Raw genomic sequence first — 27,424 nt, 5'->3', positions numbered from 1 at the left:
GAAAAATCCAAAATTTTGGTTTCAAAATTTCATTCGATGGGCCTTTCTAAAAATTTGCATATTGCGTTAGCGGTTTAAATCAGTTAACATTGGTAACTATGTTGTTATGATATCGTAACAACAGAGGTATTTTCCCAGGGTTACCATATCATGCTTTTTGATCGTGTGCGGGGCATTTTAAATATTTGTGGCAACATGTGTTTGGCATAGTTGCCACACACCTAAAGTTTTTCGTACAATCGCATACTCTAAACAGTGATGGAAAATTCTGAAAAAATCTTACCATTCTTTTGCATGTTTTTTAAACCTTTCATTGTAGTATTCAAAACAATAAAACATTTCTTGAAATTTATTTTAGTAGTACACATAGAATAAATAAATCGCAGTAAATGCAATTTAAGAGTCACTTCGTTATTTATTGGTTGTTAGAAATGTACCACTCTTTGACTGCTATTCCGAGTTGTTCACAACACTGTCATTGTGTACTGCAAAACAAAACAACAACAGCCGGTGTTGTGCAACAGTAGGCAAATAACAAGTGCAAAGTGAGGAGATGATCAGATCCAGTCAAATTTTAAAAAAGGCCTTGGCACGGTCTTTTGCTACGGTAAATTTCATAATTTTTCAGCAAATATAAATTAAAAATATATAACATGTTCAATATTCATTCAAGAAAACATTTGTGCCAGAAGTTCGTATAGTTGAAGTGGGACCCCGAGATGGTTTGCAAAACGAACCTAAAATATTGCCCTCCGAGGTCAAAATATCTCTTATCGATCAACTTTCTGAAACTGGATTAAAAACGATCGAGGCAACAAGTTTTGTTAGTCCGAAGTGGGTGCCACAAATGGGTGACAACGCTGAAGTATTGCAGGGGATACGTAAAGTGGAAGGAATTTCTTATCCGGTACTTACTCCCAACTTGAAGGGCTTTGAAGGCGCCCTTAAGGCTGGAGCACAGGAAGTTGCTGTTTTTGGAGCTGCCTCTGACGCTTTCTCACAAAAAAATGTTAATTGCACTGCTGCCGAGAGTATCGAACGCTTTCGACCAGTATTGGAAGCTGCAAAAAAGCATAACATCAAAGTGCGCGGTTATGTTTCAACGGTAGTTGGTTGTCCATACCAGGGTCCAATTAAACCGAGTGATGTTGTAAAGGTTGCTGGCGCCCTTTATGATATGGGTTGCTATGAAATCTCATTGGGAGACACAATTGGTGTTGGTACTCCTGGAACTATGCGCAAAATGCTTGATGAAGTCGTCCGAGCTGTACCTCCTGAAAAATTGGCTGTGCATTGCCACGACACATATGGCCAAGCACTTGCAAATATATTGACATCCTTAGATTATGGTATATCTGTGGTAGATTCCTCGGTGTCAGGTTTGGGCGGTTGTCCTTATGCTCGTGGTGCCTCCGGCAATGCTGCAACTGAGGACGTGGTCTATATGCTGCACGGAATGGGCGTAACTACTGGAATTGACTTAGAGAAACTAATTTATGTTGGCCGCTTTATTTGTCAAAAACTGGGTCGAGTGTCAGAATCCAAAGTCAATAGAGCTTGGAAGGGTTCCCGCGAGTGAAAACGTCCACAAACTTCAAGCCAAATGTGTGATTAAACTGTAAACGATGCATTTATTCATTAATAATAAGACAAAACAGATATGAATTTCTTTTATTTCTCCGAGAACCATTTATAAAAATAATACATAAGAATAAGCAAAATAATACATAAGCATTTACTGTATTATACAATGCAAACTAAACTCTTACAACCGATTATTATATCGGTTTAAATATAGACGAACTCTTAAAACTTCTGTGCGTCCATAATTGTGTACATTGAAACGTCGCCAGACATTACTGAAAGGTCAGCTAAACTGGCGTTATTGGGTTGTGATGTTGATATTCTAGCTTCGGAAACAGCCGATACCGTGAGCATTGGGGGTGGTGGCATTGTTGTTTTACTACTTATGCCCCCTGGCATCTTGATTTTTCCATCGTGTCTTAGAACAGCTGGCATCATTGCATTTTCTAGGTACTTTTGAATCTTTTTTCCGCCAGGTATGGTGACAGGAGTGCGTTCATCAACAATCTGAAAATACATCGTGTTTAAAAAGTCTGAATAAACAACATGAAAAGTTTACTTATGTACACATCTCGTTTTGAGAAATGTACCATGGATCTGCATATCACACATTGACACTATACCTAATACGAGTAGAAATATTTTTGAAGACAACCGACACATCTTCATGCGAGATCTATCGTTTTCTAATTGAAATATGCAAAGTTTGAAGAAAATTGGAAATTGTTTTCATATTTTATGAGAGTTGTTAGGATTCTAAATTTTGATCTTTAAGGGGGATGGGGTGTGTGAGAAGTAATGGGTCAATATTTTCCATGTTTGTTCCTGACATAAGTCTGATGTAGCTAGATATTGCCACGAGTCATGCTTGCACCTTATCGGCCAATCGATTTATTTTATTCGCATCCGCCTCAAAGCTGATTTTCAATCAGCTGATAGTGCTGGATAGTTGTGACTGAGAAAAATTGTTCATAGACTAATGAATGTATAGACAACGTAAAGCTAGTTTTGTCTTTTTATTCAGGTGGCACGATTTGGCATAGTCAACATGGTAATTGACTCAGTCGGCCTGGTCGACGACTTCGAAAACCCATTTCATTATTTTTCAAGAACTTGATTATTCCCGTATTTTTTGATGTCATCACGTTATTTACACTTATATTTAATTCTGGAATATGTTTTAATATCAAATATCCTTCAATATTTTCACTCATATCCCTGAAACGACATGACGACATCTGCTGATCCGAATCTTGTCGAAGATTAATGGTGAGAGCATTCCTTCGCCTATCTTTTCATTAGTCAAGATTTCAAAATTGCTCCTTTCATTTGTTCTCATTTACTGGGGCTTTTGGGTTATAGAAAAACATTTTTCAAAAATTTGTACAAATTATTGGGTTATCGTTTGAAAACAGAAGGCTTTCATTCCGTTTGTAACACCTCGAAATATACATTTTAGACCCCAGAAAGTATATATATTCTTGATCAGCATAAAATTCTATGTCGATTTATCAATGTCCGTCCGTCTGTGGAAATCACTCTAGCTTCCGAACGAAATGAAGTAGGTTGATACAATTTTACTCAAATGTGTACTATATCTGCAGGACTTTTGGTATTGAAAATGGGCCATGTAGGTCCACGTTTTCGTATAGCCCACATATAACGGTACCTCCCGATATGCGGTATTTTGAAGATTCTAGCGACATTTTTTACCGGAATTGTTTCAAAATTAATTTAAAGTTCGTAATAGATGGTACGGCTTAAGACAGAAAATGGGCCATGTAGGTCCACGTCTTCGTATAGCCCCCACATAACATTACGTCCCGATATTCGGTATTTTGATGATTTTAGCGACATTTTTTAAGGGAATTGTTTTAAATTTGGTATTTGAAGTTTGTTATAGATACTTCAGCATAAAACAGAAAATGGGCCATGTAGGTCCACGTCTTCATATAGCCCCCATGTAACGGTACCCCCGATATTCGGTATTTTGAAGATTTTAGCTACATTATTTACCGGAACTATTTCAAATTTGGTATTTGAAGTTCGTAATGAATACTATAGCCTACGACTTAAAATTGTCTGTGCAGGTCCACGTCTTCGTATAGCCCCTATATAACGGTACCTCCTGATATTCGGTATTTTCATGATTTAGCGACATTATTTACCAGAAGTGTTTAAAATTCTGTATTTGAAGTTCGTAATGGATGCTTCAGCCTATGAAAGAAATTTGGCTGTGCAGGTCCACGCCTTCGTATAGCCCCCATATAACGGTACCCCGATATTCGGTATTTTCATGATTTACCGAAATTGTTTCAAATTTCGCATTTGAAGTTCATAATGGATATTACAGCCTATGACAGAAAATTGTCTGTGCAGATCCACGTTTTATAACCACCACGGTATCTCACTATATTCGGTATTTTGATGATTTTAGCTACATTATAAACAGATTTTTTCTTTCAAGTTTCGCATTTGAATATTGTAATAGCTTGTGACAAAATTGCCTAGGCAGGTCCACGTAGTCGTATAGACTCTAATATACGGCTACATTAGGAATTTTCAAGATATTAACAGAATTTTTAACGGATTTCATTTTTTTGAAAATTGTTAAATTTGTACCAAATGGTGGAGGGTATTCAAAGTTCAGCCCGGCCGAACTTACAGCTATTTTACTTGTTTTTCATTTATTAGATCGCAACTCTACATGACATTAGAGATAACCCTTATGTTTAAAAAGTTAAGGCCTGATGAACATCTAAAAGGAAATTATGTAACTTCATAACCAATAAAAATTCAACAATACATATAAACAAAAATGTTACACCACTTACATGTTTAAGTTGCGATGAAATATACGCTTTTTTAGGCAATGTTGATTTTGAATTCAACGAACCAGGTAAAGGTGACAGTCCACCATTCGTTGAGTTTGCCAGTGATGTGTTCGTGCCAATTTTAGCCTGACACAATCGAGATTCATATTCCAGCTCTCGAAATGCCGATGAATTAAGTACATTTGCATTTGTGCTTTTCATTTTGCCAGTTGACATGAGGGGAGTGGAGGCTGTTTTTTTCATGTATGCCCCCACTGGACTTACGATGTGGGAAAAATGTTGTTTATTACTAAGTTCCTTCTGGCGAGGATGGTTAGCTACTGACTGTTGATTTTTACCGAATATTTCCAATTTCGGAAAGGGTCGCATGTCAAGGGCGAACCGACTGGAAGATGATTGCTGTATATTTTTATTCGATGATTTTATAAATGTGGACGATTTCGGTACTTTTGCTGTTAAGAAGAAACATATATAAAATAAATAATAATAATGATAATTAAATTGTTGGTACCTTTTGTCTCGGATTGGGTTGTAAAGATCCGTTTTGACTCTTCAACTGATGGTGAGTTTGGCTGGGTTTTTGGCAAATCCATTGACGCTAATGGCTTCTTACTTTCCGTACTCGACTTCGGTACATATTCTTTAGCAGCCATATATTCCATACCTTTCTGAAGCAAGTACTCTACTTCCTCCATTGTATCGTTGAATTTGATTGATCTTTCCGAAGATGACTCAAATGAATAGTTTTCCTTATCTTCCTGATATAATTTTTTTAAACTTTCATTGGTAGTATTGTGCTCGAATTTTATATTTGTATGTGGCTTAGATAACAAGTTTTCCTCTTCTTCGTCTGAAATTATATCTATTACCGAAGTGTCTTCCTCATCCGAATCGAGAATTTCATTGATATCACGTTCATCTTTATCGAATGCTGCATCTTCGTTGATGTCACATTTATCCTCATCAATTATTATGACCGAATTTACGTGTTCTTGTTGCTGAGGACTCAGAGTGGTTTCCAAATCAATTGTTTCTACGGTGGCTGGGTTTTCATCGGACTTGCTCCAATCACTACAATCTACGGCTTTCAATGCTTGTGTTTCAGATGGTACACCATGCGATACACCAAAATTTAATGTAGCAATTCTGGTCTTATTTATGGCATGTGTTAACATTTCGTCGACGTTTATTTCTCGGCATTCGTTCGATACCTCAGCACGAGAGCTAGCACTAGTCGATTCGTGTGCTGTATCATATGAACTAGAAATATCGCTCGATATCAATCCCTTTATCGAGGCTGTTTCGAAACTGGCTTGCGATGATGTGTCCGAATTTCTGGACTCATCGATGGGTTCCTCGATTATAGTTGAAGGCCTCATTAAACCCACCATTTTAACCGGTGAAGTGCGAAAGCCAGCATCAACGGCAATAGTATTTTCCCATAGCCGTGATGGAGCCTCCACATCATCGAGCAGTGTGCAGTCACCAAATTTTGCCAATAATTGATGTTCATTACCACTATCTTAAAAAATAGAAATATTAAATATCGTTTGAAATATTAGCTATTTAAATCCGTTGTAAAAATTACCGATATTCTTCTCTTCAACAATGGCTTCTGTGCTACGTTTCTTCGCCGCCGCCAATACTTGTTCCTTATGGTCACTGTGTAGGTATTCAAAGAGTGTGCTATTAGGATCGGAAGCTGTTTTATCGCACATTTTCTCCAGAATTTCAAAACTTTCGTCAGCTTTATTCCAATGCGAATCGCAATTAACTTGTTTCAATTCCTCATTTTGCTGTAAGTAACGGAATAATGTGCTATTTGGATCCGAAGCAGTTTTTTCACACATCTTCTCTAAAGCTTCAAAGCTTTCATTGGACACGTTTTCCACGTTTGGTCCTGACGTCTTCCTGTTAACATATTTACTCATCTTTTCTCGTGCTGTTTCTTCAGAAGCACATTCAATTTTTCCCAGATTCTTCTGTCTTTTCCTATCTCTTATCAGATCCTGCAAATCTTTGCTAACATCCAAGCTGTAGCGTGGACTTTCAACCGTAGTGATAACTTTCTTCGTAGCTGGCTTTCTGTAGGCAATAAAAGTTATTGTTTTACATGTTTTGGAGTGCATATCGTTCAGTTACTCAAAGATTTGCATAACTCGCTATAATTCGTTTGCTATTTCTTTTTTTCTACAAATCTTACTTTTTTCATTTTTATATCTGTAGAACTCAAGGAGTTACAGCTTTTTTATTTGGAGTTTCATTTCATTTATTTCATACAATTCAATATAAATAAGCCAACATGGCCAAAATCTTATATTAACATACAACAGTAAAAAAACAGTCTATAACCAAATTATTCTAAAAAAAAAACTAAATAAATAACAAAAATTATCAACGAATGGTAAAATATATACAAAAAATAATAATAATAATTTAAATTTAATAGCAATTTAGCAATTAGATCCTCAGACAAATCACTTAAATCAACACTTTATCCAAATCATACTTGATCATGTATCGAAGTTTAGCATTTATATCTGCAGTGCGATTTTCAAACTACCTAACGAGGCTACAAACAATTGTCAGTAATTTAGCGACGAAATGGAAATAGCCGCAAAGTCCTGCCAACTTTCATTCACTTTTTACACCAACAGTTTGCGTTTGAAAGTTACCGATTTTTTTAGTAGAGAGTCCTACAACTGATTCCATTATTGCAAGTAATTGTCAAAGTATATTTTTGTGCAATATTATTTTTAATTCGGAAAATCAAATATAAATAGATAACTTAAAATGCGGTTTCTCTAAACTGATTTTTGGAGATGTGACACTCTTTGGGCAAATGAGCGATATGCATAATTCATCAATGATTGCTCTGTTCCAGAACCGCAAGTATATAAAAGTTTTTACTATGGGACAGATTTTTCAGTTCCGGAACAGAGCAAATGTATGTATTCATATCAGAGGATTCGATAGGGTCATGCAATAATGTTACTACCACAACATTTTTTTTTCCTTATGGTATAGAAAAACAAAATTACAAAACTAGTAGGTTCTTGGAGGTTTTGAAACAGAGCAAAGGCGGGTAATGCAATGAGGTCAGGTTATGGGCCTTTTCCTGTATGACGACATATACGTGTATGCGAACAAAATTTTTTGATTTCTTTATTGAAAACGTGTTTTCTGCAAAAAAACTGCAATTCAGTTTCGTGTTCGTGTTTTTTTTAACTGCTCCCAAAGTTAACCTGAAGCACAAATATTTCTCAAAGTTGCCCTTTGTGGACAAATTTGGATTTTTGTGAAAATTGTAAGCTAGAAATTGTTCTAGTTTATTTATTTATTTATTTATTTATTTATTAATCCATTTGTAATAAAAAGGCCTAACAGACCGTATACAACTATTACATAGCTTCCTTAAACCTGAGTTAAAACAATTCAAAAATAAAAGTAAATAAATTCATAATTTTATGATATATACAATAATAACGTAATACTACTATAAAAAGTACTTATTATTGGCTCCCCAGCCATAAAAATTTTAATACAAGGTGATTAATATCCATGTTAACAATAACTTCTAGATTAGATAGCAACAAATCAAGTTATAAAGCGATGAGATATAACAAATTAGGATGCAAGATGTTGTAGCAGTTTTAATCGAAAAACATTGTTAGAATGTGAAAAAACTCTTAATTCCTGGGGTAATGTGTTCCAACATCGTGCGACCCATACCACAAACGATCGTGCATAATCATTTCTAAAGATCCTAGGAACAAAAATTTGAGGGTTTCTTGTTGAGTGAGAAAAGGTGAAAATCATCCTCAAGGAAATTGGCTTCATTAAATGAACATCCGATAAACCCTTTCACATATTAAGGTATATGTTCTCTTCCACGGACATTATATACAAGTAAATAGCGAACTGTCCTTGAGGTAATGATAAATATATCAAGGGATATGTGGAATATATAATTTAAATTCAAAATAAAACATGCAGAAATTCAACCGAAATTTCCCAATCTGATGAGTTTTAGTATTTGTGAAGAAGATGCAGATGCTTAAGTTAGGGAAAAAAGCCATCAAGAACCTCAGCCGGAAGACCATGGACAAAATCAAGTTTGTTATATTTTAATATTACTAGTTACTAATATTACTTTATTAAGCTTATTATACAATAACAAGCACATGCTTTCAAATAAGAGTTCAATTTCGATTATTCTCAATTATATGATTTTTAAAGTATATGGATTGTGTTCTTAAGCTTATTATATAAATAGCATAATAATATTGTTATCTTGGTACTCCATAGAAAAAAAAAAAGAATTAGTTGGTAGCCACTGTCTGCCATATATTCATTGTACCATTCTACCCATCTATGACCTATGAACAGGTCAAAAAGTAAGCCCATTTGACTGCCAATTTTGTTATATACACTGATGCACTACACACCATATCCACATATCTTAGTAGAGGACTGAACTAGAACAGTAGTACCGACTCTTGACTTATCAATGTCCTTAAATAGTGTCGATCATACCATTTTGTTCGAGAACGAGACTAGTTTGAAACGTTGGATAACCAATTATATGTATGGACGTCAGTCGTGCTTGGAATCGGATCACAGATATGCTCGTTTTCACTCAAAGAGCAGGAGTTTACTCATCACTCTTTTGAGTGACTCTTTTATCACTCGAAGAGTGGGAGTTTACACTTCACTCTCTTGTTTAATATGGGCGCACTCCTAAGTCGCTTCTGTTTGAAAAATTTGGACTGGGAGCTGAATCGCTCGTAATAGAGCGAGAATTTGCTCAAGGAGAGAAATCAAGCAATCGAGTTGAAAAAATTTTTGTTTACAGATTTGTGTGTGTGTTTAATTTATAAAATAGAATTTCAAAAATGAGTACGAAATAAGACCCCATTCTCAGTGAGAATAATTTGGGGAAAATAATTTAATCTACTAATATTATATGCGTAATTACCATAATAATTGGATGAAGGCTTAGAATATGTATTTTGAAAGAATCATGCAAACAAATTTGCTGTTTAAAGGTCGACCCCTGACTCCCTACAACTAACTTTCATGTTACTAGGAAATTCACGAATGAGACGAATAATATGTGGGGTAAACCAAATTGGGCCCGAATCGGGATAGAACTTCAATAATGGAGCTGACATACCCAACGCATTGAAATTTGCAGATCTGTTACCTTGACTAGCCCAACTCAAATTGGAAAATAAAGAACGAAGGAGATCAATATTAGTCTTAGAAAAATTTAACTTGTAAGGTTTAGTTTGTATTTTTGCACAGTTTGTTTGAATATTAAGATCAAGATTTAGGATAAGCGATGGGTGAAATTTATCTTCAGGTTCCAAAAAAGGTGGACATTTACTTAAGAGTTGTTAACGATAGAGGAAAAAAATAAGTGTAATATTTTACCTTTAAAATTATAAAAATCATTTATTTGACATAAACCTTGGTCAAAAATATTTTGCCAAAATTTTTCCATATCATTAGACCATACTTTTCCCGAGACAGGTAAGTAAGGTGCCGTATCATTACCTAATCGCCAAGGCAATTCGGAATTTGGCGAGTAAATATGTGAAATTTCTTTCAGAATGTTTTAAATAAATGCTCGAATCATAATTCGGAGGAATGTAGGAACACGTTATATAAAGAATTTGGTTAACGTAAGCTAATTTCACACACACAAACATTTTGGTTATCGATAAGCATAACATGCTCAGAGAAAATGGAATTGTGAACTGCTATGAGTACTCCTCCACCGACTTTATTCAATCTATCATTTCTAAAAAGTTGGTATTGATCGGATAAAATTTCGGTATCCTAAAATTGTAAAAACGAGTATTTAATGTTTCTGTAAAAACGAGTATTTTAAAATCACATTCGAAAGAATTTAAGTATGTATTTTTAAGTTTAGTCTTTAGGCCTTTAACATTTTGATAAAGAAAAGACATACATTTATTTAGTTTTTTTTTTTTTTTTTTTTTTTGATATTTGACTGAGGAGGTAACGTTATTAGTTTTACTTTCTTTAAATACAAATTCTTTAACCAGTGTACCGTCTGGCCAAAAGGATTTTTTTAACATTAAATCATACAATTTCGAAAGAACGGTTATTTTTAATGACGATGTATTGCGGTGTGTAGATGAATTAAATTTCAAAATATTATAGTCGTTATCGATTTTGAATTTTGGACTTAATATAATTACTAATGTACTAGGATGTAGTCTAGAAACAAATATACTTTTTCTAGGAGCTACTACGATCAATTCGTTATAACAAGTAATGTTTTTGTTGATGTAATATTTTCTGTTTAAGTTTTTTTACAAAATAAAATAAAAATCCAAATTCGAAAATTAAAATAACAACTTCAAACCCATTTAATAAATTAGTTGAAGAGTTGAAAAAAAATTAACGATCGAAGCCGTTACGGAATACCAAATTAGTATTGACGTCGACAAGTGACTGCTATCAAAAACATAATTGTGACTTGAAATTAAAAGAAAGTCAAATCACAATGGTGCACAAAAGCTTGCTCGGGCTGTCTATCCGTCAGGTGTCAAAATTTTTCATGACGAGATGACTAGGTCAACAAATCTTGTCAAAATGTGACATAAATTATACGTTGATATTGATGATTGGACGAAAATATTCACCAAGATTCGGAAAATATCGCCATTTCATAAGACCTCATATTTTCCTAGCTTAACACAACGATGAAATGAATGAACAAACATTTTGCTTTAACACACCACCACTTCCAGTACTATGTAACCACTTCCAATACTATGTAACTGGTGTAAAATCAAGAGGGATAATTAACCCAATAAATGCGACGGTAACGTAACGTACCAAATATATGCAATTTCATTAAGGATATCCTCAAGACAACATCTGTGAGGGAGAATCGCTAGATTAAGAAATCGAAAAGAAATTTCTCCGCCACGAATGGGTTAAAAGAGATGAACGTGGAAATTACATTACATTTAAATGAGAACATCCTATTATTAAAGCGATGTATGTTATGTAAATATATCTTGTAAATTGTTTAATCAGAATATTATTAGAAACATGAGGGTTTCCTTAACCCGTCACAAGTGAAAACATGAAATTATTTTCTACTAGCTGTATCCAACGAAGGAACATCAAAACATACTGTAAACGCATCTAAATAACAATCAGAAGCCCTATTCTGTAATATTTTGACAAGTTTGCTTGTTATTTATTTTTTTTTTTTTTTTTCAAAATCTTCATTTGTTAATTATACCCTACAACACTATGTGTTGGGGGTATTATAAGTTTGATTGGGCCAGAATTTATGTAACACCTCGAAATATTGGTTTCCCATATAGGAAAGTATATATGGATCTTCCTAGCTCGCCGAGCTGAGTCGATCTAGCTATGTATGTCCGTCCGTCCGTCTGTCCGTCTGTCCATGTTAATTTGTAATCACTCTACAGGTCGCAATTATGGCCCGATCTTCACGAAATTTAGAATGGAGGTGGGGTTAAGGTCAGAATAGAACCCTATTTCTTTTGAAGATGATCGCATAATATTTAGGGGTTGAAATGGACCAAATACTGAAAAAATGTCGGATTTTGCAGTAGCTATACAGGTCGCAATTATAGACCAATCGACGCGGAATTTCGCATGTAGCTAGAGTTTAGGGCGGGGAAGAAGCCTACCAATTTTGATGGTCATCGGATAATATTTAGCGGGTAAAATAGACCATATCTTTTTTGTTGAAAAAATTCAAAATTCTTCATTAAACCGCGAATATTTTAAATCCCGGCGAAATCACAAAGTCATGACAAGGTTACTTCTGAACTTTACATTGATGTTAACATCCAACAAAACGGATAAATAGCAAAATATGTGCGATATATATGTCTATCAAAGAAGATATGCTTGAAAGATCTCTTATATGTCGAGAACGGCTGAACTGATTTCGACAGTTCTCATTAATCTAGAATGGCCTCTTGGCAGGAAAGAAAAAACGTCTAAAAAATCGCATAAAAATATCTCTCTAAAGATGAAAATATTGATTTTGTAATATTTTCTCATATTCTTTCAATTTTGTCGTATTTTTGGCATATTTTCATTTTGAATCAAACATTTGGTAATATTTCTACAGCTAACAAAACTAAGTAGTTAGGATATCAGGATATCATATACAGATCGCATTCCTGGCCCGATCCTTACGAAATTTTGCATGGGGATAAGATGAGGGTCAGAATAGAAGCCTATTTTTTTTGGAGATGATCGCCATATATTTAGGGGTTGAAATGGACCAAAAAACTGCAAAATTGTCAGCAGGTCGTAATCGCCCGATCCTCACGCACATTTGAATGGGGGTTACCGGACATTGCAAAAGCCATTGGATGGCCATCCAAAAATATTCAATGTATGAAGGAGTTTGCCAACTTTTGTAGACAAAATACGAAAATGTCCATTCCAGTGACTTTTTGGAGAATTCACAAATACAGGAAAGACGCACTTCTGACTATTTCGTTAACGCTGATTTCGCTGAAGAATATAATCAAATGTCTGTATCTCATGTAGATGCGTTTCCGTCAAAAACCAATAATAAATGTTAATCTTTTGCCACTTCTAAGATATTATAGGTCTTTGGGAAATATTGGTTCCAGATCTAGAAAGACCATTTACCAATAAATTGGAAATGAGCAAATTAGTTTAAGTTGCTATTATTCGAAAATTAGAGAACGAAACCTGATGGTTTTCTTTTATTATTTGTCACAATATCTTGTGGAATTCTTTCGAGTATCTCGCCTATATAAACTGTATCATTTATTATAGTGTTGTAGGGTATTCAACGGTCGGCCCCGCTCGACTGTAGCCTTTGCTTACTTGTCTTTTTTGTAACAATAACAAAAGAAATGTTGATAAATTGAAATAAAAAACACAAAACCTCGTAGGACTTTGATGCCAACATACCAAAGATACAATAGAGCTTGAGAATAATATTATGAACATTGTTTGTTTTAACAATGCTTAAGAAACACTTTTGGCGCCAAATCCTCCTCAAGTCTGTATTTCTTTTTAAAAAAATTGTTTTTATTTTTATGATTGTCAGCTAGAAATTGTACTCTATTGGTAAAATACAAAGTTGCGGGATTATGTATTTTTTTCTTTGGGGACGGACCTGGGACTCCAGATTTTTGACTCGGGTTCAAGTCCCGCACTAGACCCGGATCCACTTACCCGATATAGTCAATATAGGTATCGTTGGAAACTTCTGAAAATACCTATCCAACAAGTGGTCACATGAAGTTATAGTGAAATGATCGATTTTTTGGACCCAGATTTTATATAAAACCCCCAAAATGTCGAAAAAGACTCCATTAAGGGGGTCAACAAATTTGATGAAAAATTAGAAAACTTTGGTTCGTGTTAGCCGGTGTGGGACATTCTCAGAAAAAAAAAATCTCAAACACCAGCCGAAAGCCGGCTAAATTTAACAGTTTATAGCCAACTGTTAAATTTAGAAAAACTTTAGTTCACGTAGCCGGTTGAACATACCCAAAAGAGAATATCTCTGGACCCGAAAAAGGTACTAGCACACATTGTAGCATTTTGGAAGGGTAATTTGGCATCAATTTTGTTGACACCATAATGGACCCTTTTTCGACATTTCGGGGGTTTTAAAATAATTCCGGTCCCAAAAAAACGATAATTTGACTATAACTTTCGTACCACTTATAAATATCCCCATCGGACAACTTGTTGGATAGGTATTTTCAAAAGCTTTCAAACGATGGAAAAGAAAGCGACAAGATAACAACACCACATGAGTCAGTGAACGATGGAAAAGCCACCAATGAACGGGAAAGGATAAAATGAAAAAAGTTGCAAAAAACGTTTAATCTAAACATAGAAATAAGCTTAAAATGACATTCGCAAGTTTATTCTACAATTATAAATGTAAGCTTGTACTTAAGGATTCAATTTCGATTAATCTGTAATTAAGATTTTTTCAAGTATAAGGCTTATGTTCTAAGCCTTTAATAATATTATTCTCAAGCCATTTGGCGGCAATATGTCCAATATTTTATTTCAGCAATTTTAAACCCATTAGGATACCAAATAAACACAATTGTACTTGGTTTTAAAAACTGGTCGTGGTGGTTTATTTTAGCAACCAAACCTTGTTAAGATTGAGTAAACTATTGTCCTATCTCAACCGAGTTCTAAAGCCATATCACTTACTATAAATGTTTTAAAAACCCCTCGTCCCAAAAACAACTGGACTGTTTTGGACAACTAAACCCAATTAAGAAAGTTCTCTTGGGAGAAAAGAAAAAACTTATAAAATTTCTTAAATTTCTGAGATGTTGGACGGACATTATACAGAAGTACATATTTCAAGCCCCGACTGAAAGCCGTTCTCTTAAAGAATAACATATAACAGAGACGACTCCATACTCTGTTGTTGCAGCATATCTCATATGGTAATAAAATGAATATAAACAATGTATTCATAATGTGGTTTATATGAACTATATGAAATAGATAAAAATAAACATATTCAAACAATCCAGGGTAAAGGATATCTTCGTTTGAAATTTCGATTGCATCGTAAACATTAGTAATACAAATAAACATGCATAGTTTGCTACTGCTGACAAAAAAAAAAAACAAAACGCTACAAATTGAAATCAATTGTACGTGGAACATTAAAATAAATTACCGTTCAACCAACAAAAATTTTTTAAAATTTGTCCGCCAAGCTTCAGTTGCTTCGAACTTATCCAATGACATATTTAGATTTTGCTTTTATATTAGACGGCACGATTTAAACACAGACACAGTCACTAGCAAATATATCTTTACTACATCGATGCTTACTCAATGAATATTGCAATTTTTTAGATGTCTTCACAATAGATTAGCCAAACTCACAGCTGCCACAAATCGTTAAATGTTTTTGAAAAACAATGACCCGCAATACAAAAATTTGACGAAAGCAGGCGTGCCAACATTGAAAATGTATGGAGAACCTAAATGAGAGCGCATTCAACGCAAGACCGTATAAGTTGTGCTCCGGTACTTTTTACTCAGATTAGCCCAGGATAAAGGTACGGTCAGACTGAGCAAATATTTGAACCAAAATTGTTTTTCCATATTTGACTGAACATTTGATTTTGATTGATTTAATGTTCACATTACAGTCAAAAATTCGACAGATCCCACGGCAGCGGGTTCTACGATACCGGATTGACCCGAAACAACAAGATTCCAGTTTCGGCCAGCGGCTGCCAGCCCAGTATGTACATGTTTGTGTTTGTTTATTTTTCTGCATTGGGAGCAGCATATCCCGGAATGCTTGCTCCGGATTTTATTGGTCCGTGCCGGGATTGAGGAAAACCCCGGACCTTGGTTCTGCTCGGTTTGTCAGAACGTCATCCACCACAGATCTGTCTCGGTGCGATGTAATGGATGCAGAGAGTGGGTGCACTTCAAGAACTGTTCCGGATTAAGGCGTTTGCGAGACTACAGCGAAAGGGATTATGTTGCGACTTGCTGCAGTAACGTAGTCCCCAGCGAGTCCTCTTCTTCGTCGTCCTCGTCAGAGACGTCGTCGGAGTATGGCACTCCACCGCAGTCTCCAGAACAGCAACCAACACCGCAGCACCTAACGCCGCATGTTGCTGTTCCAACTCCGGATTGTGCATCATTCTTGCAATTCAATTGCAACGGACTTCGAGGCAAAATAGATGAGATAGTGGAATTTATGAGTCGGAGGAATATTAAGATCGCAGCGGTGCAGGAAACCAAGCTGAATGAAAATTGCAGCCTACAACGTTGTTATGGTTACAACGTACTAAGGAAGGATCGCACCAGAAGTGGAGGTGGGGGATTAGCGTTCCTGTTACACCATTCTGTTCAGTACAGACCTATCTCGCTTGAGCTAGTCTCTAGTGACCCATACATGGAATGTATGGGGGTAGCAGTCAAGTGTGGAACTGCCGAGGTAGAGGTGCTTAATGTGTATATCCCGCCGATTAATAGCTGTGAACCACGTTATTTGCCTGATATTAGCCCATTATTGGTAGGCAATAACCGCCTGGTACTAGGGGATTTTAATGCCCACCATGAGTTGTGGCATTCCGTCCTAGGTAATGACCAGAGGGGATCAGCGCTGGCAGAGCAGATTGACTGCTCCACATTCTGCACGGTTAACGAGGATGCCCCCACCCGAATAAGAGGAGAGTGTCACAGTTCGCCAGACTTAACCATAGTGTCACCCGGTCTGATAAATGACGTGACTTGGCAACCCGTCATTTCTCTTGGCTCAGACCATCTCCCAATAATCGTCTCCATAAGCAGGTCGCCCGATTTCATAACCTCTGAACGCCGCACTTTCCTTAACCATGGGAAAGCTCACTGGCCAGAGTTCAGAGAATTCACCAACCGCCGCTTCAGAGAACTGCCCAACCCTTCTGATGTTCGGGTAGCAGAAAGGATTTTCCGAAACATCATCAGAGCTGCAGCCGCTCGCTATATACCAGCTGGTCGAATACCCGAGATAAGACCAAACTTCCCAGCAGAGGCAGCGGGATTAGCAAACGAGCGTGATGATCTCCGTCGTACCAACCCTACTGATCCTAGAATCAGTGATTTGACAGTGGAAGTCAACCGGTTGGTACAGGAGCATAAGAGGAAAAAGTGGCTAGACCATCTGAAGTGCTGCAACATTGGAACCGATATGAGTAAGCTGTGGGTAACGGTTAAGTCGCTCTCGAACCCTGGAAAAAAGGATGATAGGACCTCAGTCACTTTTAACGACGTAACGGTGACTGATCCGAAGAGGTGCGCGGAATATTTTAACCGACAATTTGTCGAGCACCCCGAGAGTGATAGGGCGAAGCGAAGAGTACTACGTTGTATCAGATCTCTTCCCGCCGAGGAGGAACCACCACAATTTACGATGGGTGATGTTGCAAATGTCATCCGTAACGCTAAGTCATCCAAAGCGTTGGGCCCGGACGGAATCTCAATGGTAATGTTGAAGCAGCTGGATACGCCGGGAGTCGAGTACTTAACGAAAGTTCTCAATTTGTCGCTAGCCACCCACATAGTGCCCGAAACCTGGAAAATGGGCCGGGTGGTCCCGCTACTGAAGCCAGGCAAGGATGCCAGTAAAGGCGAATCGTACAGGCCGATTTCGCTCTTGTCGCCAGTAGCAAAGACTCTTGAGGCTTTACTCCTCCCCAGCATTAGAGGAAGCTATGCAGTTGCCAACCACCAGCACGGATTCCGTCCACAACATAGTACCACAACAGCATTACACGCCATTTCCACACATATTAGTAGAGGACTAAACCAGAACAGGCCGTGTGACAGAACAGTGTTGGTAGCCCTTGACCTATCAAAGGCATTTGATACGGTCAATCATGCCACACTGTTTGAGGACGTACAGAGAACTACCCTCCGGCCAAGTTTGAAACGTTGGATAATCAACTATATGTGTGGACGCCAGTCGTACGTGGAATTCCGGAACAAGAAGTCCAAAGCCCGTAGAGTGAAACAGGGAGTTCCCCAAGGTGGGGTGATATCTCCGGAACTGTTTAACCTCTACCTTTCCGGAATTCCTCGCCCTCCAGACGGCATTGAGATCGTAACGTATGCGGATGATTGTACGATCATGGCGTCGGGTCCAGTGGTCGATGACATATGCGAAAGGTTGAACCCCTATCTCGCGGAGCTTGCCGCATACTTCCACGCGAGGAATATGAAAATATCCGCCACGAAATCAACGGCCACACTCTTTACCACATGGTCTGCGGAGATGAGAACACAGCTGAATGTTCAGGTCGAGGGGAATTTAATACCGACCACGAACTACCCCAAGATTCTTGGGGTAACGTTCGACAGCATGTTCAAGTCGTCCGCGCAAGCCACAGCTATCTGCGACAAGATGAAAAGTAGGAACAAGGTCCTCAAGGCGCTAGCCGGCAGCTCTTGGGGTGCGGACAAAGAAACCTTGTTGACCTCTTATAACGCGATAGGTCGGTCTGTGGTCAACTATGCGGCTCCAGTGTGGTCTGCGAATACTAGTGCTACGCAGTGGAAGAATATCCAGACCTGCCAGAACGCTGCCCTGAGAACTGCGACAGGGTGCCTCCTCATGACACCAGTGGACCATCTACATGAGGAGGCGAAAGTCCTTCCCTTACGTCAGCATAATCATATGCTTTCGTTGCAGTACCTGCTTGGGTGTTACCGTGAGAGCCATCCCAACCATCATATGGTGGATAACTCTCCCCCACCCAGGCGTGTCAGGAAGGACATACATGATCTAGAGAGGGAGGTCCAGCGCTACAAGAGAGAGCCTCTAGATCAAGAAGCCTATCAGGCAGGTCTGAGTGGCATTCACACCGATGCAGTCGCGGATGCTATTAGCAGTTATAAAGTGAATGCCGTCCTCGGAGTCCACCCCCCATCCATTGCAGCCGAAGAACGTCAGCTGCCTAGACAAACCAGGGTAGTTTTGGCGCAATTACGTTCAGGATGGTGTAGTCGCCTCAATTCGTATTGGGCACGAATTGATGAAGATGTGCGTGACGCCTGCCCGGCGTGTGATACAGGCCCGCACAATACGCTACACCTTTTTAATTGCTCAGCCAAACCTACCCAACTCACTCCAGAGGATCTCTGGCTACAGCCCGTTAAAGTAGCCGAATTTCTAAACCTGGAGCTGGAACCAGATTAGCAGAACACAAACACACACATGTACTACTGCTACAACAACAACAACAGATGTTGTTTGTTAAAACAGTCACCAAACAGTGTCAGATACGTCTATGGGAAACAAGGGAGAAAGTGTATTATTTGTTTTGAAGAAGCCAAATAAAAGACCAGCTGTTTAGGAATACGAGTGCTTTGCGAGAATTTTTGAATGTTTACATAAATGGTACAATCAAATCAAGGTAGGATAGCGTGTAGTTGCGTTTGCATGTGTGTTCTTTTCAATTATATGGAAATCTGTTACAAACGGAGTTTTGGCCTTATATTCATTTTGTGTTGTCAGTTTATTTATTCAAAAACAAAAAAAAAAAAAAATTAAAATAATATTAAAATAAGCAACCACTTATTGTACCCGTTCATTTTTATATTCATTGAACATCATGTGACAAATACTTCGTTTTATATACTTTCAAGACCTGTTTTAAAGCAAAATGCGGCGACAATGCTGATATTTTCCATGGTTTGACCTTGCAAAACATTTGTTACCAACATGTTTTACCAAATAAGAACAAAATATTTGAACATAAGGCTGGAAATGCATAAAGCGCATATTTGGCTGGCTTAAGTTATCGGCTGGCTTCTTCGTAGATGAACAAAGGAGTTTTAGGTTGACCTAATTCGATTTTGGCCCTAGGCTCATTTGTTCATTTCCGAAGAAGCCAACCGATGACTAAAGCCAGCCAAATAAGCGTTTTATGCTAGGAACACAATTGGAGCGAACGACGAATTTCGCCCTACGCGGCGACAAAATGAGCCGCGAAAATTCGTCGTATGGAACACAATACCGACGAAATTATAAAACAGCTGATGAAGTTGTTTACTTTTTGCTCATTTGTTGACTACAATGAATTATACAAGAACACATAATTCTTTACGTTCTCTATTATAATTTCACTTATGTCCATTTCTCTATTATAAATTCACTGATATCCATCTTCACTCAGGCGCAAGTACACAAATAAATAAACAAATTAATTATGTTTTTTTTTATACGAGTAACAGATAGTAGAGTGACCATAACAAATTTTAAAGTAAAAAGTAACTTTATTTACTAAAACACATAAAATTCGTACAAGTATGGCCACCTTGTACTGTTTTGTTCGCCGGTCGCCGGTCGCGGCGACCGACGAAATTTTCGCCGGTGCCGTGATTGTGTGCACTTCCATATACACATATGTGTTTTATTTTTGACGACGAACATACTCCGCGAAAAAATTCGTCGTTCGCTCCAATTGTGTTCCTAGCATTATGTATTCCCAGCTTAAGTGTTCACATTTTGGGCACGTTGGTCAAATTTTTGTTTGCTAGCAAATAACAAAAACAAGTTCATTTGTGTTTAACGTCAAATAATATTTGACGGTCAGATTGTGACTAAGAAAATTTTGAACTTTTTCGCCAAATATTTGCCCAATGTGACCTTACCTTAATAGTATGTTCTCATTACAATTTCAATCACGTTGTTCGCTCTCAGAATTAGGAACACCAATTAACCCGTTCATACGGAACGATTTGTAATTCATATTTCCATTTTTCAAAATGTTACTTTGTTGATTTTAATGGGAATTTGTATGAAAACGTATGAAATTCGCATTAATATGAATAGAAGAAACTATTGTTTTTCCTCTAAAGAGCTATTTTATCATTGTTTTACAATATTCATTCATGTTTTGACCCTTTGTTGACATTTTGAATCTATTTTTGTGTGTTTTCTGTTTTTTACTTTTGCTGGAGAGAAACTTGTCAATCTAATTTTTATAGATGCAAATTTTTTGAAATTCTACCTCTTTTATTTCCAGCAAATATCCCAACTCTTGGACAAAAAGCGTACCTCGAATGAGGGAGATAACAAAATTTACTTTCGTTTGAATGTTCATACGCCATTCAACATTATATTTCTCATTCATAATATTCAGTCTTCCTGAAAAATTTGAAAATTTCACATAATTTTTCTATTTTGAATTTTTAAATGTCATAATTTATTTTTTTAATAGCATTGTTAGCAATGTTACATGTTTCATCTTTGTTCTGTAAGTAATTTGAATGGAACGAAGAACAGAAATCTTTGTTCGATTAGCAAATTTTATGTGGGGAATTAAAAGATATTTAATAATTAATGGTCGAACGATTGATAAAGTGCCTGATAAGATTTTTTGGTCTTATATGAGTGTTTCTACGAATCACGTACGTGATTTCTAAATATGCGGATGTACCGTGAAAAAAGAATTTGTTCATATATGTTTATATAAAAATTTATTTAAAATAAAAATAATTCAGCTTTTATAATTATAATTTGTACTCTAATTTCAATAAATGCCATTGTAAAAAATATAGTAAAAAATGAAAAATCAAAAAATTAGAACTGCAATCGGGCCGTGGACAAAATGTTTCTGTAGGATTGTGTTCATATCCCTGTCGTTGATTAGGTATTTGAGATGGCAAATATTTGAAATAAAATATGTACAAGCCTGTCCATTTTGCTAATTCTTTATATAAGTGTTAAAAAGACAAACTTACTTTTGATTACTGTCACTAAATAGTACTTTTCTGTACTCGACTTTAGACTGGTCCCCTTTCAGTTGTATTGGCGAGCTAAATTATCGGAAGAAAACCTTTCGAATGGTATCCCGCCGGTTTTTGCAATAAACTCTTTCTGGAAATAGGCTATATAAGTAATAATAGTTTTTAAAGTAGTAAATAAATCAATCAGAGACCCTATTTTCTATACTTACTTAAAAATCCTCATTTTCAGCACTTTCTTCACTAAAATTTTGTTTGGCTCGACGTTCTCTTCAAAATTCTTTTACGGTCCTGGACATTCTCTTCATTATTCACATCTTCAGCTTTACTTCTTCTTTGCAAAATTAAATTTTTAACCTCTTTTTTGCCATCCTTTTTATTTTTGCCTTTTCTATTTTTTTTAATTTGACTGGCGACATTGTTCTTTATAAAAATTAATAAGTAAACAAACAAACTGATAAACGTACACATTTTAATATATTTTTTTTTCACTTATTTTACACTTTTACTGTTTACGCCTCGACGCTCTTTTAATAAATGAACAACAACTTTTTTATGGCCACTCCAGAAACGCAACAAAATGAGGCGTTACGCATAGCAAAATATGATCAAAAATACATAATTATGATCATTTTTCAAACAGCTGCATGATCTTTTTAAGACTAACCATTTTTCAATCTATACATGATTGCAATATGATAATAAATAATGGAAGAAACAGTCACATTTTACACCTCTCAATGATTCATTTTTGATTCCCATACATTTTGTTATTGTATAAAATTCAATGAACTTTTTTCGCTCATTTGGGAGAGTCAATTTCGAGTCGCTTTCTGATCGTACATGTGTGTTAATCATTTTTTGATCACTAAATGGACTCGAAGAAGACTCTGCGAAGTGATTTTTTCAAAAACAATATTCAAGTGAATGCTGGGTATAATCACTTTTCAAACAACTGCCTGATCTTTTTAAGACTAATCATTTTTCAATCTCTAGATGATCGCAATACGGTAATAAATAACGGAAAAATCAGTCACATTTTGTACATCTCAATGATTGGTTTGCGGTTCCCCTACATTTTGTTGTTGTATATTAAATTGATCTCTTTTTACTCATTTGAGAGAGTCATTTTCGATCATATAAGTAAGTTAATCATTTTTTGATCACCAAAAGGACTCGAAGAAGACTCACCAAAGTGATTTTTTTAAAAACAATCTTCCAAATGCTAGCTGGGTCATTACAGTTGATAAATGTATATGTAAAACAACCAAGAACTGTTCCTTTCAATCACAGGGAAACTGCTTTGTATTTTAATATTACAAAAAATATCTCACTCTTCTTGCGTAAATAGTTTTTGAATTAATTTTAAAATTATTTAAAATGATACATGAGTTCCAATTAAAAAAGGGTTTTCTTTTTTGTAAGAAATTACTTTTAGTCGAATTATTCGTATTCAAACGTATTCGTTAATAATTTGGGGCTCATGAAGGAATTGGAAGCTCTCGTCCAAGAAGCAAATAAGCAATTCCATCATTGAATTTTCTGTAATTTAGCTTGTCAAATTTCACTGTAGGGAAAGAAGGTTAACATCTCTGATTTGTGTATGTAGGATTTATAAATATACATTTTGACAATGAGATGTTGTGAAATGAATAATTTTGAAAAAAAAAATTGTAAACATATGATAGAATTAAGAAAGTAAAATCTAATTGTTACAAGTTTTTCAAAATTATTTATTTGACAACATATTATTTTTAAAATTTGTATTTGTAATATTTAATTGTATATACACAAATCAGAGATCGGTAAATTGCAGAAAATGCCGAGATGGATATGCTTTTTCTACAAGAAAGATATCCGATGGCTTATGCCAGAAGAAATCCTCTTTTGTATCCCCACCTAATATAATAATGATGCTCTATTCCATCATCTGCTAAGGTTCTACAAGTTTGCAATTTTGTTCCATATCATAAAAAGCTGTTATCGTAGTAAAAAGTTTTATATTCTTGCGGTTCTGGATCAAACCAATGATTAGTTTTGTGGAATACAATTGCAGTAGGGCGAAGCTTCACCTCAACCTGAAATGTTTCATTTTATAAAAACAATAGTGTATAGACCGATAAAAAGAATGGTGTTTAAATACGCTAGTTCAGCCGGCAAGTTATGTCGTCTGAAATGTCTTAAAAATAAACGCTTTAATTTAGGGTAGTACAATTTCGTTGCCAACCACAATTCATAATCATGGCTACCAACAATAAAAATCGAATGGCTTTATTGCTGGGGGAGTGTTTTCTACGTTAAAAGAAGATTTGAGAAATCTTTTCTATTATAGAACACAAGCGTTATTGAGAAAGGATTATAGTTCCAGGAACTCCTATGGTCTATAATCCGGAAATAATATTTTGGTATTTGACAGAGTGAAATGAAGAGGTATATTTGTATACATTGCTTTCATTAGTATATTCTAACCTATAATCGAGATTGCTGTGTGTTTGCAGGTTTGTATAAGATTTGATCAAAAGAGGCAGAGGAACGTGTTCCCTTATTACCCCAAGGAAAAGAGGTTTATAACGTAAAGGTACTTTTAATAAAATGACGCAATATTTACCCCCAAACTTGCTGGCGTTGTTTGCCGCACGGGACCCAATCCCGTATATGCCGCCAGTCGACAAATTGCCCCATGAGAAAAAATCCAGAGGTTACTTGGGAGTAGGTAATTTTTTAAATGATTTTGAAGATCCAAAAGATACACCTCCGCCAAAGAAAATGGAAACTCGACAGGAGAGACTGGAGAGACGCCGGCGAGAAAAAGCCGAACAGGTAGCGTATAAGTTGGAACGAGAGATAGCATTGTGGGACCCTCAAGAAATCAAAAATGCTACAGAAGATCCCTTTAAAACACTCTTTGTTGCACGAGTAAACTATGACACCTCCGAGTCCAAGTTGAGAAGGGAGTTTGAAATCTATGGTCCAATTAAGAAAATTGTCATGATTCATGACCAAGATACTGGTAAGCCCAAAGGTTACGCTTTCATCGAATATGAACATGAACGTGATATGCATGCGGCGTATAAACATGCTGATGGTAAAAAGATTGATAGTAAACGTGTCCTCGTTGATGTGGAGAGAGCACGAACAGTTAAAGGATGGTTGCCTCGTCGTTTAGGTGGTGGTCTTGGCGGCACTCGGCGTGGTGGTAACGATGTCAACATTAAACATTCAGGTCGAGAAGACAATGAACGAGAACGTGAGCGTTATAGATTAGAACGTGAACGCGAAGACCGTGAGAATGCCCGTGTCGCAGAAAGAGGTCGTTTTGGCGATGGTATACGACGAAGATCCCGATCCCGTGACCGTATTAGAGACAGAGAACGTGAACGTACGCGTCGTTCACGAAGCCGATCCAGGGACCGTAAAAAACGTCGTGGAAGTCGCGATCGTGACTACGACGAGTACGATAGACGTGATAGGCGCGACAAAGATAGGGAAAGAGACCGCAAAAAGAAACGTTCAAAATCGCGAGAGCGAGAGTCATCTCGCGAGCGACGTGAAAGAAAACGGGAGCGCCGTGACAAAGATAGGGACCGCAGAGACTCGAAAGAACGCAAACCTGACTTCAGGGACATGGACGTTATTAAAATTAAAGAAGAACCTATTGATGACGGTTACCCAACGTACCCCATGTATCCATCTGCAGCCATTAAAAGAGAATCCGACGAAGACGAAGAAAAATTTCGACCTCAGCATGAAATGTTTAGTGTTCCGCCTCCACCAATACCAGGGCGCGGAGTTAATCCCGAAAATGGTCAAAATGCAGCGGATCCACAACAACATTGGTGGCGATAAAATCAACAACATTAGTAAGGCCATCTACAAAACTTACACGTTAGATCAAGTTTTCATATATCTCAGATGGAAATCTTTAAATACTTATTTAAAGGCAAGAGGAAACTTCTGGAGTTGAGAAATAGTATTTAGTCTTTCTATGGTACATCCCTTTTATTTTGTCTTTAAACTAAAAACAAAAAGTAGTTTTAGTTTTTCGAAAACTGCCGTCAACTAGCAAATAAGACTAATTAATATCCCTCGGATTTATATTCTTATAAGATATAATGTGCATTGAAAACATTATTTGAGCCGCATTGTTTGCTGGTTGATTGCAGCTTTCCTCAATAAGCTTTTAAATAAAATTTAGAAAAATTCTAAAATCTTTTAATAACTTCACAAAATTTTTGTCATTAATTTAAGAGCTTATTTCTTATAAAACAACAGAAAAAGAAATTATTTTAATTAGCTATGTATGCTCATATATTGTATGATTGATCTAACGCAGTATGCAACAAATCTTATATACCAATTAAGTAATATTTACCCACAATTAATGTGTGTGTGAACAAACTAAAAAATGAAACAGTAAGTAAAATATACAACAAAACAAAACCGCGTATTATATTAACAAGAAGAAGGTGTACTTTTAATTCCCCTCTCGGGTAAGGGGAGGGAAACAACAATCGCATCTCGGACGAGTTCCAGAATTTCCAGTTAGCTTTCCAGAACAATTTGTTTTATAATTATTCCATTGTATTGACATTTAGTTGTTATTGTTGTTTAATCTACAATTAAACTGTTCTTTAATTCTCTTTTTCTTTTTGCAGTCTTGAAATGGTATTAAATTTGTCGAAAATTTTGAAAGTTAACAAACAATATCTAGGAAATGATTGGATACTTGTCTCAATGGTAATATAAAATGTAAGCAGTCTTCAATAAGAATGAAGCACACGAATCTAAGCAAAATGGGACTATTGACATTCAAGTCTATATAAATGAATATTTCGTCCCTCACTGCTTCGTTCTCATTGAAACCAGCTTGTAATAATTTGAGTAATGTGTAGAAACGCATAGGCCGTTGTTCAAGGTAAATTGACTAACACAATTTCCCATTCTAGCGCTTTGCTTGATCATTCCTCCATACATTTTGCCAGAGCGTTCAGGCCCCAACAAAAAGAACCCATTAAACCAATATGTAAGTGCCATATAAGCGATCTTAAATTTTTAAGATCACAACTTACACTTGCTGTTTAATATCAAAAATCTGCAATATCATACAGATTTTTTTCCGAATCGAACGTCGTGTTAAATACGTGTTTGTGTAATTCTAGAAAAGGGTAAGCATCCATTGTCCACATATTACCATATGTTTGTCGGAAAAGAGATTTCATTGCTCTTTTTATGTGTATTCAAAGATGGCAATTGGGTAACTGGTAATTTCTTGTATATTTTTTAAAATATGATTATTTGCGTATGAACGTGAGATTGAGGTACGAGGAAGTCAATAATAACAATCTTCTGAAGAGAAATGGTAAGATTTCTCCTCTCATTGTAGTCCTTCCACAAAAGTCGATTGCTGTTTACTTTGTAGGTAAGGTTTAGACGTAAAATGAATGCAATCACAATTAAAAACAAACAATAAATACATGATATGATAAATAAGTTACACAGATCGTTGTTATTTCTATCGGAAGGTATGTTACGTCCTCATACTGTGCTTACACCGGTAAAGTATTTTAACAGTGATATAATGGAAAACTGATTTGGCATGGTCCCTGATGTTTGTTAATTTTTAACGGATTAAAAGACAATTCAAACTATGATACCCAAACACTGAAAGGAAATTACCTTATATTTTCACAATGTTACAA

The 27,424-nt window shown here is 36.2% G+C and overlaps 3 protein-coding genes across 5 annotated transcripts; 2 read left to right on the top strand and 1 right to left on the bottom strand.

The window, feature by feature from the left end:
* The first annotated feature begins 371 nt into the window (after positions 1-371).
* Positions 372-1,659, top strand: LOC101890803 (hydroxymethylglutaryl-CoA lyase, mitochondrial). Its single transcript, XM_005175138.4, has 2 exons — positions 372-607; positions 674-1,659. The coding sequence occupies exons 1-2, from the start codon at positions 554-556 to the stop codon at positions 1,577-1,579; spliced, it is 960 nt and encodes a 319-aa protein (XP_005175195.1). The 5' UTR covers positions 372-553; the 3' UTR covers positions 1,580-1,659.
* On the bottom strand, positions 1,631-15,414 carry LOC101890978 (uncharacterized). 2 transcript variants are annotated; one of them, XM_011292450.3, is made up of 5 exons: positions 15,306-15,414; positions 6,007-6,503; positions 4,930-5,940; positions 4,419-4,870; positions 1,631-2,091 (listed from the first exon to the last, which is right to left on the bottom strand). In XM_011292450.3, exons 2-5 carry the CDS (start codon positions 6,347-6,349, stop codon positions 1,807-1,809), a joined length of 2,091 nt encoding a protein of 696 aa, XP_011290752.1. In that variant the 5' UTR covers positions 6,350-6,503; positions 15,306-15,414; the 3' UTR covers positions 1,631-1,806. The 2 variants fall into 2 exon arrangements, with proteins under 2 accessions (XP_011290752.1, XP_005175196.2); XM_005175139.4 differs by lacking the exon at positions 15,306-15,414 and adding an exon at positions 15,148-15,299.
* Positions 15,415-23,983: 8,569 nt separating this feature from the next.
* LOC101890629 (U1 small nuclear ribonucleoprotein 70 kDa) lies at positions 23,984-26,165 on the top strand. Of its 2 annotated transcripts, none has more exons than XM_005175137.4 (2): positions 23,984-24,155; positions 24,224-26,165. In XM_005175137.4, exon 2 carries the CDS (start codon positions 24,318-24,320, stop codon positions 25,569-25,571), a length of 1,254 nt encoding a protein of 417 aa, XP_005175194.1. In that variant the 5' UTR covers positions 23,984-24,155; positions 24,224-24,317; the 3' UTR covers positions 25,572-26,165. The 2 variants fall into 2 exon arrangements, with proteins under 2 accessions (XP_005175194.1, XP_019890878.1); XM_020035319.2 differs by having other exon boundaries at positions 24,206-26,165.
* The last annotated feature ends 1,259 nt before the right edge of the window (positions 26,166-27,424 follow it).

Source organism: Musca domestica, unplaced genomic scaffold, assembly GCF_030504385.1.
Source record: "Musca domestica strain aabys unplaced genomic scaffold, Musca_domestica.polishedcontigs.V.1.1 5, whole genome shotgun sequence".
Taxonomy (NCBI): domain Eukaryota; kingdom Metazoa; phylum Arthropoda; class Insecta; order Diptera; family Muscidae; genus Musca; species Musca domestica.
Note: the sequence above shows the minus strand (reverse complement) of the source record. Positions and strands in the feature narration are given on the sequence as shown.

Bases quoted from the DNA above. Each gene is read 5' to 3' on its own strand.
- LOC101890803 (XM_005175138.4), top strand. From the start codon at position 554: ATGATCAGATCCAGTCAAATTTTAAAAAAGGCCTTGGCACGGTCTTTT. The intron at 608-673 runs GTAAATTTCATA...TATTCATTCAAG, and splicing joins TGGCACGGTCTTTTGCTACG to AAAACATTTGTGCCAGAAGT.
- LOC101890978 (XM_005175139.4), bottom strand. From the start codon at position 15,218: ATGTCATTGGATAAGTTCGAAGCAACTGAAGCTTGGCGGACAAATTTT. The intron at 6,504-15,147 runs GTAATTTATTTT...TATTGCCTACAG, and splicing joins AAATTTTTGTTGGTTGAACG to AAAGCCAGCTACGAAGAAAG. The intron at 2,092-4,418 runs GTAAGTGGTGTA...ATGTATTTTCAG, and splicing joins TTTCATCGCAACTTAAACAT to ATTGTTGATGAACGCACTCC.
- LOC101890629 (XM_005175137.4), top strand. From the start codon at position 24,318: ATGACGCAATATTTACCCCCAAACTTGCTGGCGTTGTTTGCCGCACGG.